Source organism: Giraffa tippelskirchi, chromosome 4, assembly GCF_054371585.1.
Source record: "Giraffa tippelskirchi isolate mGirTip1 chromosome 4, T2T-mGirTip1v1.2.pri, whole genome shotgun sequence".
NCBI classification, from domain to species: Eukaryota; Metazoa; Chordata; class Mammalia; order Artiodactyla; family Giraffidae; genus Giraffa; species Giraffa tippelskirchi.
In genome coordinates this window covers 33,153,122-33,166,996 of record NC_137278.1, presented here as the reverse complement: position 1 = coordinate 33,166,996, position 13,875 = coordinate 33,153,122, and the positions used below count along the sequence as shown (strand labels likewise).

The 13,875-nt window shown below is 50.3% G+C and overlaps 3 protein-coding genes across 12 annotated transcripts in view; 1 reads left to right on the top strand and 2 right to left on the bottom strand.

The window, feature by feature from the left end:
* IFT172 (intraflagellar transport 172) overlaps window positions 1-550 on the top strand; it is a 34,881-nt gene extending 34,331 nt beyond the window's left edge. For all 3 annotated transcript variants that reach the window (XM_081484236.1, XM_081484235.1, XM_081484234.1), the window contains exons 47-48: window positions 103-194; window positions 414-550. In XM_081484236.1, coding sequence (XP_081340362.1) covers window positions 103-194; window positions 414-503 — 182 coding nt within the window. In that variant the 3' untranslated portion in view covers window positions 504-550. The remainder of the gene's footprint in view (window positions 1-102; window positions 195-413) is intronic.
* Window positions 551-632: 82 nt separating this feature from the next.
* On the bottom strand, window positions 633-2,298 carry KRTCAP3 (keratinocyte associated protein 3). Of its 3 annotated transcripts, none has more exons than XM_081484214.1 (7): window positions 2,205-2,298; window positions 1,878-2,062; window positions 1,725-1,800; window positions 1,328-1,404; window positions 1,066-1,200; window positions 848-961; window positions 633-726 (listed from the first exon to the last, which is right to left on the bottom strand). In XM_081484214.1, exons 1-6 carry the CDS (start codon window positions 2,230-2,232, stop codon window positions 854-856), a joined length of 609 nt encoding a protein of 202 aa, XP_081340340.1. In that variant the 5' UTR covers window positions 2,233-2,298; the 3' UTR covers window positions 633-726; window positions 848-853. The 3 variants fall into 3 exon arrangements, with proteins under 3 accessions (XP_081340340.1, XP_081340339.1, XP_081340338.1); XM_081484213.1 differs by having other exon boundaries at window positions 633-729; window positions 1,328-1,534; window positions 1,725-1,784; XM_081484212.1 differs by having other exon boundaries at window positions 1,328-1,534; window positions 1,725-1,784.
* Window positions 2,299-2,388: 90 nt separating this feature from the next.
* Window positions 2,389-13,857, bottom strand: NRBP1 (nuclear receptor binding protein 1). Of its 6 annotated transcripts, XM_081484194.1 has the most exons (20): window positions 13,757-13,857; window positions 11,138-11,183; window positions 10,683-10,912; window positions 10,018-10,140; window positions 9,727-9,828; window positions 8,715-8,804; window positions 8,530-8,570; window positions 8,056-8,150; window positions 7,542-7,565; window positions 6,458-6,541; window positions 6,216-6,274; window positions 5,955-6,053; window positions 4,421-4,553; window positions 4,127-4,232; window positions 3,935-3,985; window positions 3,703-3,838; window positions 3,472-3,525; window positions 3,320-3,383; window positions 3,023-3,078; window positions 2,389-2,931 (listed from the first exon to the last, which is right to left on the bottom strand). In XM_081484194.1, exons 3-20 carry the CDS (start codon window positions 10,890-10,892, stop codon window positions 2,827-2,829), a joined length of 1,632 nt encoding a protein of 543 aa, XP_081340320.1. In that variant the 5' UTR covers window positions 10,893-10,912; window positions 11,138-11,183; window positions 13,757-13,857; the 3' UTR covers window positions 2,389-2,826. The 6 variants fall into 6 exon arrangements, with proteins under 6 accessions (XP_081340320.1, XP_081340319.1, XP_081340321.1 ...); XM_081484193.1 differs by lacking the exon at window positions 11,138-11,183; XM_081484195.1 differs by lacking the exon at window positions 11,138-11,183 and having other exon boundaries at window positions 6,216-6,271.
* Window positions 13,858-13,875: the final 18 nt, after the last annotated feature.

The window sequence follows — 13,875 nt, the reverse complement described above, 5'->3', positions numbered from 1 at the left end:
GAAAACAAGAACATCCTACTTTCTACTCCTCACTTGCTCTTTGTTATTCCCTCTCAATCCCTCATACTCCAGTTCATCTTTTTCTCTCCCTGCAACCCCCAGGATACCCCATTCTGAGGGACAAAATTGAATTTAAGCGGCCAGGGAAGGCAGCTAACAAGAAGAACTGGAACAAGTTCCTTATGGCCATCAAGGTTAGAGAGGAAGGCTTGAGGGATGAGGGCGGGGAGAACAACATTGAAGACCAACCAGCACCAACCACTGGGGTGGTGTTGGGGGAGGTGGGGACTGTCAAGAAGGCAGGTGCAGGCCCCACAGCCTGCTCCCCACACTGAGATGGAGCTGGTTTTCCTTATACTGGGAATGTTCTTCCCAGTGCTGCTGAGTGCCTCTCGGTCTCTGTTTGCTCACAGACCTCCCACAGCCCCGTGTGCCAAGACGTGCTGAAGTTCATCAGTCAATGGTGCGGGGGGCTGCCCAGCACCAGCTTCTCTTTCCAGTAACTAGGAGAGTCAGTATGTTCCATCCCTCATTAAAGTCTTGTAAGTAACCGAGACCACTGTGTTCTTTGAACAAGGTCAACCTCAACACCAGCCCAGCACCCCTTTCCCCCAAAAGGAAACATAATCAAGTAGAAGAGACGTCCTTTTATTACAGCTGTTACCATATAAACATATCCTAGGAGTCAGTGGAAAACCCTTGTGGACGGAGCCTTCGGACCTGCACCTGCTTAACAGAAGGCAGAACCTGGTTAGAGGGCCAGCAGCATAGCAAAGCACTCAACTCAGTTCTAGGCATGCTCCCTACCACCACCCTTTCCCAAGCCACAGTCCTCCTGGCCCATTACCTGGCCCTAAACCCAACTTTTCTGTGAGGTCCAGATTTCTCGAGTTTGGTCTAGTAGCTGCACATTTTCCTGCCATTTACGTTTAGGAAATTCAAGTTCTGTCAGCTCCTCCAGCTACAGAAGAGGGTGGGGTTAGTGCTCCAGCCCTCAGTTATGTAATCCAGCGTCTCTTCAACACAATTTGTGTTGAATGAACCCTTGCTGTTCATCTTCCTCACCTGCTCCTGTAGCCCATCCTTCCTACAGGGCCCTACCCCACGCAGGGTGAGCGCAGCCACACAGCAGTAACCAGAGAGAGCAGCCTCGGCTGCAGACATGAACACAGAAGGGATCCAGAGAGCCAAGGCTGTGTCCTAAAAGGTGAAGGAAGGGCGGGAGACAAGGAGAGGTAGACAGGCAGGAGTGGCAAGTGCGGGCGATTAAAGGGCAGGACCCAGGCTCTGTGGACTGCAAAAAGGCTAGGGAGAGAACTGGACTCACATAGATTTTCGTGGGGTCAAAGGGGCAGTCAGCATGTCCAGACCCCTGGTCCAGCGGTACCAAAGGATCCAGCAGTCCTGGGTGGCAGTCGGCAATAAGACGGCGGCCGCCATTGGCCACAGTGAGGGACACAGCGAGGAGGAGGCCCAGGGAGCAGGCAGCAGACAAGAGAAGGTTCACCAGCGCTAGCGCCAGCAGGGCCCAGTGCTAGCAGGGGCAGGAGGTCAGGGTGAGCAGCCTGGGGGGTGGCTGCCTTGTCCACTGACCAGACACCTCGGTTACTCTTATTTAGGGCTCCCTCTCCCACTAAAGACGAAGCTGAATCAGGCCCCACCACCACCACCCCTCCCCGCTTCCCTGCCCCCAGGCCTCCTCAAAGCTCCAGAAATTCCCTCACCAGTCGTGGGCGAAAAAGATTCCTGGACGCCAAAAGGGCCGCAAGTCCCAAGGAAACGCTCTGGAAGAAACGAAACCTGAGGCCCGCGCCGCTTGGCGGCCCCCACCGCCCGCGCCCTCCCCGGCTCGCCCCGCTCCGCCCCGCCGCGCTCACCAGCAGCCCGGAGCCCACGGAGATGACATTGGCGGTCGTGTACTCCGGGGTGACGGCGCCGCGGGGGTTGGCCACGTGCCGCAGGACGGTGCCGTGCAGCACGGCCCCCAGCAGCAGGTTCATGTGGCCCACCAGGATCAGCGCCAGGCCCACCCGCATGAGCCGCCGGGGGCCCCGGGCCGCGTCTGCAAGGCACAGGCGAGGGGCGGGCTGAGCCTTCTGAGGAGCCGGAGGCCTCGCACGGCCGCCTCAGGTCGGCCACCGGCCCGAGGGTGGGTCCAGGGTGGGCCCTCGAGGGAAAACAAGACCAGAGGGGCCGGAAATTACCGAAAGCGCAGAGGCGGCGGCACTTCATCCGGTCTGTAGGTGCTCGCCGCGGGGCAGCTCTTACCTGCCGGCCCCGGCCCCGCCCCCGCGCCCTGGCGGGTTCCGCCAGCTCGGCGCACCTGCGGTCCGGCCTCCGCGCCCCCTGGCGGACAGCGGGACACACAACACACACACACAGCAAGCGTAGCAAAAAGTAGACTTTTATTACAGCAGCAACTGAGGCGAATCGAATGGCCCCCCGGGGCCACCCCTACAGCACCACCCTTCTCTCCCGCCCCGTCCGCCGCAGCGGGATGGTAGAACTCAGCTCCCCGCGCCCGTGAGCCTCCTTCCACACAGGCTGGGCGGGAGCGGCGTTTCGGCTACTAGCCCCTGACTAGAAGGCGGCTGCTGAGAAGGCCCAGGCCCACGTCTGTGCAAAACAAGTAAACAAAGTGCAGAGGGATGGAAGAGAAGGGGAGGGCTGGGAAGGGTGATGCTCAGAACCAGGGAACCCAGAGCCCTCCTGAATAACAGAGGAGAGCGGGGCTTCATGGGGTAATACTGACTGGGGGGGGGGCGGGACGGGAGCCGCAGCCTCTCTGGAGGCCACAGCGCGGAGGAGGGGCCGGGCCGAGTGGCTCTAAGAGGAGACGGTGACAGCGGCTGAGTTGAGGGTGCTGTTTCTGGCGAAATTGAACTTGTTCAGGGTCTCCTCCAGCAGAGAAGTCAGTCGACTCTGGTCAGCCTGGAGGAGAAGGGCTCAGTGAGATCTGGCCGAAATGAGACAGCGGAAAAGCTGCCCTACCCAGGGCGGCGGCGGAAAGCAGACGCCTCACCTCACTAATGAAGCCCAGCTGCACCAGCTCAGCCGCCAGCTCCGGGATGTTCTCATCTGACAAAGAAACAGGAGAGGGTGAGCACAGTGCGCGAGTGAGGGGCACGGGCCACGTGACCCTGGCTGGGACACAAGCAAAACTGTTAAATCAGATCCACCCTCCAGTTTTAGGGGCGAAGATACTCATTCTAAGTGAGTCCGTGTGTTGCTGCCAGGTCACCTTCCCCACCCCTGAATGTGTCCCTCACAGGTGAGGCTCACAAGACTCTCCATCCTCTGAGGGACAGGAGAGACTCACTTGGCATCAGGTCACAGCTCAGGTGCCGGTTCAGTTTGTCCTCCAGCTTCAGCAGAAGCGTCAGCTGGAGAATAGGACAGTCAGAAAATGAGGCTCCCCTTCCCCACCCTCTGGCCACCCAGCCCTACACAGCCCTGGGCCCTGAGCCTTACGTGGTGTTTGACTCCCTCCTCCACTGACTCAATGTTGCACTGCATCAGCACTACCTAGGGAGAGGAGGCAGAGAGGGTCACTAGAGTAGAGACCAGTGAGCAAAAAGCCCCCAAGAGCTGGGGTTTCCAGCTCACAGGACATGGGTGCCAGGGAGCAGACACACATTCCTGTCTTTACAGGACAAAGCCTTATTTGAGATGTCCTTCTCCGCTACACCCACACAGCCATACCTTGCGGGTCTCCACCTCAGCCGGCTCGGGTGTTGGAGTCTTGACAGAGGGAGGCACCACAGGTGATGTCACCTCCTCCTGCTGTGGCTGCTGGGGCCGAGGCAGCCCAAAGGCTGTCAGGGGGTAGATCCCATTCCTAAATGGAGATCAGACAGGTCAGACGGGCTCCAGATGCCTTCGGACACCCACCCCTGCCTCCTAAAGGAAGTTTTTTTTCTTAATCTTCTCTCACCTGACATCTTCAAGAAATTTATCCAGTTCCAGAGCTGGAGACTGAGAGTACCTGGAGAAAAACAAAAAGAAGATGGAAGGAAGGAAGCACAACAGCAGGTTCAACCATTCCCAGAGAAAGGACAGCTGACAGAAACCTCCAGGTGGGAGTGACCAATCTGTCCCTTTCAGAACCTCTCAGTTAGTTACTCACAGAGTCTGAACTGGTTCTCTTCCTGGTCCTGCAGGGATTTCAGCCAGTACAGCACTGGTATCCATGTTTTTGGTGATCTCCTCCAGAGCATTCTCTGGGATCATGTCTGGAGAGCAAGATGGAATGGGAAGTTATGGAAGGATAGTTCAGATTAATATTATAGAGGGCACAGGGGTCCTGGGGGAGGGTGGGAAAGAATCCTTTTGGAAGTAGCAGAGGAAAGAGAACATGCTAGTGAGAGTTACAAGGATCTAGACTGGAAAAAAATTCATAGGGAGGGTCAAGAGGACTCACGCTGGTGTCCCACAATGCAGTGGGCAGCAAGGAGTTTGAGCGAGGGCACTTCGAACAGTGCTGGGTGAAACAGAAGTTCTCTGGCTGTTGGTCTGCGAGCAGGCTCAGACTGCAGGCACTTTTGAATGAACTCCTAGAAAAGGGAACAAAGGAGTGGAGCAGGCATCTGGTAAGCAGCCCACTGTGTTTGTCTTTATCTCTCTCACTGTATCTAGCACAAGACTTTGTTCTTACTAGATGCTCAGCACTGGCTAAGGCAACAATATGCTAAATGTATTTGAAAAGACTTTGAAAACTATAATGTATTATATATGAAATATCATTCACTGTCTTTCTGGTTTTAATTATCTTTTTGCTTCCTAGCCACAAGCTTTCTCTTTCCTTTGCTGTTCAAACTTATGACATCTTTTTCCCTATTTTCTCTCTGCTTTATTAGCCCACTCACTGCCTACCTTCTCCAACTCTCGCCAAATTTACCTCTCTCTTCCCAAACTCATCCACTGTGGACAGCAATATTCACCATCTTTTTATTTCCAAAGCCTCCTATTACAATTTTCTTTGTCCACTACATCATTTATTCACTGGATTTCCCCGTGTTTCTCTAACCCCTACTTATTTACCTCTCCTAGGTCCCATGACAATTAACCTGCTTTCCTCCTTTCCATGTGGAAGGCCAAAAAGCCATATACCTAATCTTTTACTTGAACATCGCACCCTGAAACTGAACTAGAAACTTATTCCACACTAGCCTCAAGATTCCCACTAGTCTTCCTTCTTTTCTCTTCTGTCCCTTTTAAATGCATGTAATGACTTACAAACTAACCTCCTCTTTGGACCTTTCTCTCCAGACTCTACTCACCATATCTATTACCTGATTCAAAACCCTTATAATCCTTTCAATCTTAGCTCATTTATTTCAGGGCACTTTCCCTAACTAAAACTATATACATATACAACCCAAAATGACTGGTTTGAGAAATTCACACTGATTAATTTGTTTAAAAATATCAAGATGGTCATTTAAGAGTATGTATCAATTACCTGAGGTAACCATCAAATCAGTTTGCCTTCATGTAGGGACACCTAAGTTAACATACAACCTTAAGACTCAACCTTGTTACCCATCTTAAACCCCTGACCTGAGAGAGAGAGAATGTGTGTATGTACATGTGTGTGTATCAAAAACACCTAGGGAAATGCTCACTACTTTGCCTTTCTGCTTTATATTCTCTTGCTCTTAGAAGAGAGCATAGTCCCAGTGGGTGAAGTGAAAGTCGCTCAGTCGTGTCCGACTCTTTGTGACCCCATGGACTATACAGTCCATGGAATTCTCCAGGCCAGAATACTAGAGTGGGTAGCCTTTCACTTCTCCAGGGGATCTTCCCAACCGAGGGATTGAACCCAGGTCTTCCGCATTACAGGCGGATTCTTTATCAGCTGAGCCACAAGGGAAGCCTGCCCAATGGACAGAAGGAAGAAGAACCTAAAAACATTTCAAAGTCTGTTAAGGAGAAGTGATCCTAAAGATCCTCACCCTCTGTAATGGGTCTTCTAGAAGCTGAATGGCACTGCTGATGGCTTCCTGTGGCACATATGAGGACTCTCCATTGCCCTGAATCTCCAGCACTGCCATCTGCAGAGAGCAGGAATAAAAAGGAAAAACAGAGACCTAAGAAAACTCAGTGTTTCCACAATCACTTCCCCCAGACCAGTTACCTCACTTGTCAACCCTCAATTTCCTCTTCTATCTTCTAATTTGACCCCTTTCTACTACCCACCCTTCTGGTCTCCTCACCTCCAGTGCACACATGCCAAAGGAGTAGATGTCCACTGCCGTTGTCACATTAGTGACTTCTAGGGAAAACAGAGCAGCTTTGGTGAATCGGAGATTTGGGGAAGAGCATGGCAGAGATGTCTTATAACTTTGCACATGACAGTAGAGGACAGCAGTTTTCAGTTATGTTACCGCTGACCCTCAGGTTATAAATTGGAGAATCTGGGGGATGGGCACAGGGCAGAGAAACTGGGATGCCTCACCTCCATATTCTGGTGCAAAGAAGTGGAGGTTCTTCTGCTCTTCCCGACAAGTCTTCACATGATTGTTGATAGTGTCAGGAGCCACTGGGAGTAGGGGAAATACCCACAATCTGACCACCGTCAACAAAGCGCAGCTTTGCTCCAGAGAGAGGACCCCCCAAAGACAAATTCTCTCCTGAAATCTCTAACCCTCAAAAGGCATAAACTGAGCCTTTCCCGTCAGGAAGTCCAGACTAAACATGAACACCACCTGCCTCCCCTTTCTCAATCTACCACTTCTTATCTAAGGTCCCTAAGTCAGTAGCAGCAAAGGCTCCGCACTAAACTAACAGGTACTTAAGGGGCTTTGGGCTGGCAAGGTACAACACAGCCTAAGGAAAAACTTTCACTTGTGACCTGCTTACCTGACCCAAAGCCCAGGTACGTCTAACCCCTGATCTCATGAAAATGTTTGGTCTAGTTCTTTCATCCACCCTGCATACAGCATAAAAAACTGGCAGCCCTTCCTAATCTGGAACAGTTAAGAGACCTCAGAAACTTGGATAAAGACAGGTAAGAAGGATTAACATACAACCAAGTAGACAGCCTCCTTCTTATCCACCGTTACTGACTGAAACTTAAAATGAGCTCAAAATTGAACCAATACCCTTAAATCAGTGAAACTAATCACTGAAACTGATCCACCAAAAACTTTAGACCCCTGCTCTACCCTCTCATTCCTCAACACTGCCTGCCACAGGGCTGAATGAGGAACCAGGGCCGGGCCCAGTTTGGACTCACTCAGATCATAAACAATGACTACAAGTCACAGAGGGTCTGGGAGCACAGAATGACTTAAGGAACCAGCCTGATGATGAAGGGGGAGTAAGAATCCAGGACATAAGTGGCCAGCCAGGCAGAATCCACAGGAAACAAGCGGGTTATGGAAGGGCAAGCAGGCGAAGGGTTGGTAGGGCAGAAGCCAAGCAGGCATAATTAGACAGGGGGACAGGGTTTGCTCCCACGACTGCATGCACTGGGCAGCCGCAAAGGGGAGCAGAGGAAGCACAAACAGCGCCCCACGTAGGGCAGAGGGGGCTCTCACCATTAGCAAAAATCCTATGAAAGACTGTTGGGAACAGAGCAGCCCGTAAGCGGGAGGGAGGAAAACAGAGAAAAGTTGTGAGCGATGGAGCAGCCAAGCCCCAGACAAATGGACACACAACAACACACAGACACAGCACACAGAAATGTTAAACACTGCACATGTGTACACAGCAAATGAAAGCACTCACAGCAGGCACAGCCTGGAACCTCCGTTGGTCGGTCTAGCCCCCGGGGCTCAAGTCAGACCTTACACCCAACTCTTACCCTTTCCTAGCCTTCTATCGAGATCCTGTATTAACCCCAAATTCCCTCCAGAAAGGTTAAAGATTAGGCCCTACCCCTTTTTCCACTACTTGACTGGCCTCTCTATAAATTGCCCCTAGTAAGGTCCCTTCTCTTATCACCAGCCCACACCTCAGAATTTTGCTCTTTTCCCCCATTCCTTTCCATCTTACCCCCATGGTTCCCAAATTCCCGAGGCTCCCCTGCCCAGAACCTCTCCCTCCCCTCACCAGAGCCAATCTTGATGAGTCCGTTGTGCTGGATGAAGATGGTGTCACAGGTCAGGTTCCCATGGATGATGGGGGGGTCACACGAGTGCAGGTAGCTGTGGGGGCACTGGGCTGTTAGAGGGGCCAGTGGGAAATTAGGGCAGGGGGTACCCAAGGGTTAAGAAGAGCAAGGGCCTGGTCTCCTGCTGGTCATCACAAAGGTAATACCCACACTCTGAATCTCCATTATGCCTGATGAGTTAAATAGCTGGATAAGAACTAGGAGAAAGAGGTGGGAGACAGTATCATGGTCAAGGCATTGGGATGAACCCTTTAAAAGACCCATAGGGGCCTAATCTTGAGAGAACATGGTTCAAAGAAAGTGGGGAAGAAAAGAAGTGGGGCAGAAAAGAACGGCAGAGTAGTGCCCTGAAATTTGTTTGGAGGAACTAATCAGGAATAAATATGGGAAAGATACTACCAGATCCTGCTTACCTTAGGGCAGAGAGGATTTGTGTGCACCAACGCTTCCAAGCCTGGAACAGAGTTTGATCCAAGGGTCAGCAGTTATGCACTCTCTTCACCCTCCACAGTTCCCTCCATCCCTTTCCTGATCAGCTTCATAATCTTTTTTAAACTTCCAAACCAGCCTAAAGCTTTGGCTGCTCTCTCTTCTGTACCTTTTCATTCATAGTCTTGTGGTTTTTTTTGGTCTTCTTCAGAAATTGCTTAAGACTCCCAGATGACATGTATTCTGTGATAAAAATGACCTGGAGAGACAGAACACACAAATAAAGCCTTACAATAGAAATGATCCCTTAACTGGGTAACTTTTATATGACATACACGTAAAATTTGGAAGCCTGGTATTTTTCTTTTTTCCATCTCCCACCCTGTCCCACCCCTCTTGGTTGCCACAGAGCACCAGGTTGGGCTCCCTGTGTCATACAGCAAATTCCCACTGGCTATCTATGTTATATAGGGTAATATATATGTTTCCATGCTACTCTCTCAATCAGTCCCACCCTCTCCTTCCTCTACTGTGTCCACAAGTCTGTTCTCTATGTCTGCGTGGAAGCCTCGTATTTTTCTTAATAAAGTTTCTCTCTTTTGTTCTTAGTATTACTTCCTTAGATTTAATAGATCAATGAAAATTACTGAGCAATATGAGCTATGGCAAGGAAGAAACAAAAATTCACTCATTTTTGCCCCGACTATAACCAGACAAAAGGCACAGGTAGTAGTCATAGGCATATCCTTGGACTGCAAGGAGATCCAACCAGTCAATCCTAAAGGAAATCAACCCTGAATATTCACTGGAAGGGCTAGTGCTGAAGCTGAAGCTCCAATACTTTGGCCACATGATGCGAAGAGCTGACTTACTGGAAAAGACCCTGATGCTGGGAAAGACTGACACCAAGAGAAGGAGGTGACAGAGGATGAGATGGTTGGATGGCATCACTGACTCAATGGACATGAGTCTGAGAAAACTTGGAGATAGTGAAGGACAGGGAAGCCTGGTGTGCTGTAGTTCATGAGGTCGCAAAGAATCGGACGCGACTTAGTGACCAAACAACAACATCTCAAAACCAGCTGATTCCAGCTCTGTTTCAATACTACCTTTTTCTGAATGTAAAAAGAACAATAAATGTAGCTAGTCTGTTTCCAATAAGCTCAGGAAAAAGTTCTTACCCTGGCCTTGTTCTCTTTAATGTCAGCCCAATACTTATGAAACTTGACAATGTTGAGATGTTCCAACTGAATCAGATTATCAAACACAGCACGGACCTTTTCCTGGAAGCAGGGGAGACATTGGGATTACAAGGTTCAGCAAGCATTATCATCCTAAAAAGCCATTTCCTATCCCCACTAGAAGTGATCTAACCCCATCATACTCTTCTCCTAGTAGCTTTCCAACATCAATTCCTCTTTAATACCAGCATTCTAACAACCCACAGGCTGCATCCTTTCACCATTACTTACCTCCTGCAGCTTGTAGTTCTTGCGCTCTGAGAACTGTACCTCATTCCACACAACCTCTACACCCTCTTCTGTATCCATGGCCAGGTATGCGCTGTCAATACCTGGTACATTCCGCTGATTCACCTGAGAAGAAATTCAAATGAAAGGGAATAAAAGTTACCACATGAACTGTCTGTTGTAATACTCCATAAGATCATCTTCTCCCTGCCTCTGACCTGTTCAAGTTTGGTCTGTCCCTTTGAGACTCTGTCCCTCCACTTCTCACCTCTTAGAATTCACTGTGAAGTAACACTCCCACTGTGCTGTGCTGTGCTTAGTTGCTCAGTCATGTCCAATTCTTTGCAACCTCATGGACTATAGCCCTCCAGGCTCCTCTGTCCATGGGGATTCTCCAGGCAAGAATACTGGAGTGGGTTGCCATGCTCTCCTCCAGGGGATCTTCCCAACCCAGGAAGCAAACCCTGATCTCCCACATTGCAGGCAGATTCTTTACCATCTGAGCCAGCCAGGAAGCCCAAGAATACTGGAGTGGGTAGCCTATCCCTTCTCCAGGGGATCTTCCTGACCCAGGAATCGAACCGGGGTCTCCTGCCTTGTAGGCAGATTCTTTACCAGCTGAGCTACCAGGGAAACAACACTCCCACTAAATACTCCCACTGCCTTACCTCTTCTCGCCTCTTCTGCCAGCGCCCACAGGGTGACTCTTCCAAGATCTCAGACTCATCTTCACTTTCTTCTTCTTCCTCTGGGGAAGCAGCTGAGGTTGTGGAGGTTACAGGAGGTGACACTGATGTCAAGCCAGGAGCTGAGGATGAGGAGTCTACCTTTGGGTCTGAACCACTGCTGAGTACTGTCTGGGGCTCGCCTTCCGACATGCTGGAACAAACACTCAGGCCTGTATTGGTTGGAGCAAGGGTGAAGGGAGAAGGTGGAGAGGGTTAGAATAAATTCTATAAAGATTCCATCCTAATAACCTAAGCTGGGGTTTAAAAGTAAATAAAACATACACCTCCCTTGTTTCCTTTCAGTCCAAAATCAGAATTAGTTCTGTATGAACCCTAAACATTAACTACTCTCCTAATCTGGAGAAGGGGAGCTATCTCGGCTGAAGATGACTCACCCAGGTCAGTGACCAACTGAAGTATACATCAAGCTTAAAGAATATGCTGCTATGCATAAACATGTTAATAAATATATTTTATTGTTTAATAAAAAAAAGATGATTCACCCAAGAGTGGCAAACAAAAGATTTATGGTTGTGCAACTCACGTTTAGTAAGGTCCAACTGGAACAGCAAAATCAGGGGCCTCATTCTTTCTCTGCAAATACCTACTGAATAGCCTTCCCTTTGAATTCTCATCTACCTCTTGCACTATGCTCAAGAACCAAGCTACACGGGCACTATGCAGGGCAGATGACTCCAGATCCCCAAATGTTCTAATGAACCAGCTCAAGAGTTAGAGCTGTAGTATTCTCAACCAATTTGTCCAACTGAAACGCTAAGCTAATTTATTCCACGTGGACTAACCCTGGCATCCACTCTCCATCCCTCCTATGCACAGAATAAGCCTGCAAGTCCATGATGAGGCTACCCTTGGGCCAGATAACTGGCAGTGGTTAGTGACTTCATTCCTGATGACCTCACCTTCCCTGTGATGTGAGTGTGGCAAATGGGTGGGTACTGGTTAGCAACATTTTTTTTCTATTCACTCATTCAACAAATGTTTATTAAGCACCTATTGTGGGCCAAGGACTGAGCTAGGTGCTTGAGGTACCATAGTGAACAATATAAATAAGATGCCGACACTCATAAAGCCTAAATTTAAGACACAACTAGGATTTTAATCTTACAGTTTTCATTTCATTCACATGGCTCAAAGACTCCATCCTCTGAGGCACTAGATCTGACACAGGTATCCCTTTTAAGCACAAATAACTCAAGACAAAGCCATTTCAGGAAAAGTACTATATAGCCTAACATTTTACACTAAATAGTGTATAGTATTATACATGGACATGGCTTCTTGGAAAAAAAGAATTCTCAAAAGCTAAATGTCATGAACTTCAGAGAGTCATAGGACAACCACTGAGTGGTCCTTCATTCCTATGAAGGCTGTGAAGAAGCTGGAACCTGTGTGTGCTGGGCTCAAGGGGATGCTCCCTAGGATGAAAATATCCTGTAGATTTGCTCCTGTAAGTCAGTTCAAAATACAGAAGCTTCTGATCAGGATCTTTTGAAAAGCCCTCATTTCTTTTTAGAACTCTCAGATGCCCTCTCCTGCCCATCTCTGCCACCAACCTACAGTATGTTTAACTCAAGTCAGGAGATTTCCTTGGTCTTTTAAAAAATTTTTTTTCATTTCGGAGGAGATTTTTATTAGATGACATTCCAGTAAATATCAGAGAGCAACAAAGCACCTCAGAGAAAATCTGGCAAGATGCTTTTTCACCTGTTTTTTTTCTCAGTCCTTGCCTATCATGGATTTCAATCAACAGTTTTTGTAATCTACCAGAAAATTCAAGTTACAGATCATTTTTCTTCTCCCCCTGAAAAGTAGCTAAAAACTCACAGGGATTACTTTCTAGAGTAGCTTTATTTATAGAATGTATCCTGAATCTGAACAGCTAAGGAAAGTTCCCAGCTACATTATAAGAAATATCGGTGGAATTGTAATACAGGAAGCCTGTGGCCAATGGGCTCTAAAGAAACTTCTGGACCCAGGGCACAGACATTTAATCCACAGAATGGCACGAGATGCCAAACCTTCATCAGTCATAGACGGTCTTCGAATGTGCTTGTCTTCTCCCTCCCCAATCTCTCCCCAGTAGGCAAGATGATGGCAATGCCCAAGAATCCCCAGGACCCCTTCTGCTGATGAAGAAACCTTTGCAACACTGGGAGTTTTTGTCTCAGGGTCAGTCGTTCAGAAATTTAAATGAGATCACAGACGGAAAAAGGGAATTTCCTCGCCGCCTCCAGCCACCCCAAGATGCAGTGTTCACTTCTGAGCCGTGCAGGTAAAACATTGCAAAGTTTTTTCCTGCAAAGTTTCTCATTTTTGGACTGCAGCTTCTCAGCATCTCAGTCTCTCAGCATCTCAACTCCTCAGCAACAGCTCGCAGGCCACAGGCCTCTCGCCCGTTCTCATCCTGAGCGGAAGGAAGAGGACCTGAGACCTGCAGGACTGACCAGTCAGATAGATATAAACTCGAGGAGGAATTTAACACTCCAACAGGTCGCCTAGCCCGCTGACTGCGAAAGAGCGTCGGTCCCCCAAGCAGGCCCTGCAACCAGCGGCGGCCACCTCACCAGAGGTCGGCCCCGCGGCGCCGTCAGGGGCGCAGGCCACGCCCCCGCGCAGTCGGCGCGCCGGCCCCGCGAGCAGGCGCGGCCCCGACGCTGCGCTTCCGCAGGCCTGCGGGCCTGCGACCGCCGCCCCCGCCCCCGCCCCCGCCGCCGGCCCCGCCTCTCGTCTGGCCGAGTTCGACACGAAAGCCGGGGCCTCGCGCCCCGCGCTCGCAGAATCCCGGGCGCCGCTGCCGCCACTCGGGGGCAGTCGGGGAGGGCCGAGCAGGAACTGTGGGGCCGAAGCGGCCCCCCGACTTCGTCAGGCCGGGCCTTGGCCACCGAGTGAGCAGGGCCGCCTCCAGACACTCGCCTGCTGAGGTCCTAGATCCTGGCCCTAGAGGCCGATCCTTCCGTCCTCTCGCCGAAACCTTCCCTCCCCTAGGCGCTCACCTCCTGACTCCGCTCCCCGCAGCCTGCGCTTCAGTTCCAGCTCGGGTTCCGGAGCCCCGGATCAGAAAGACTCGCTCACAGCTGCGCTCCGCGGCGCAACCGAACTGCGGGCCCCGCCC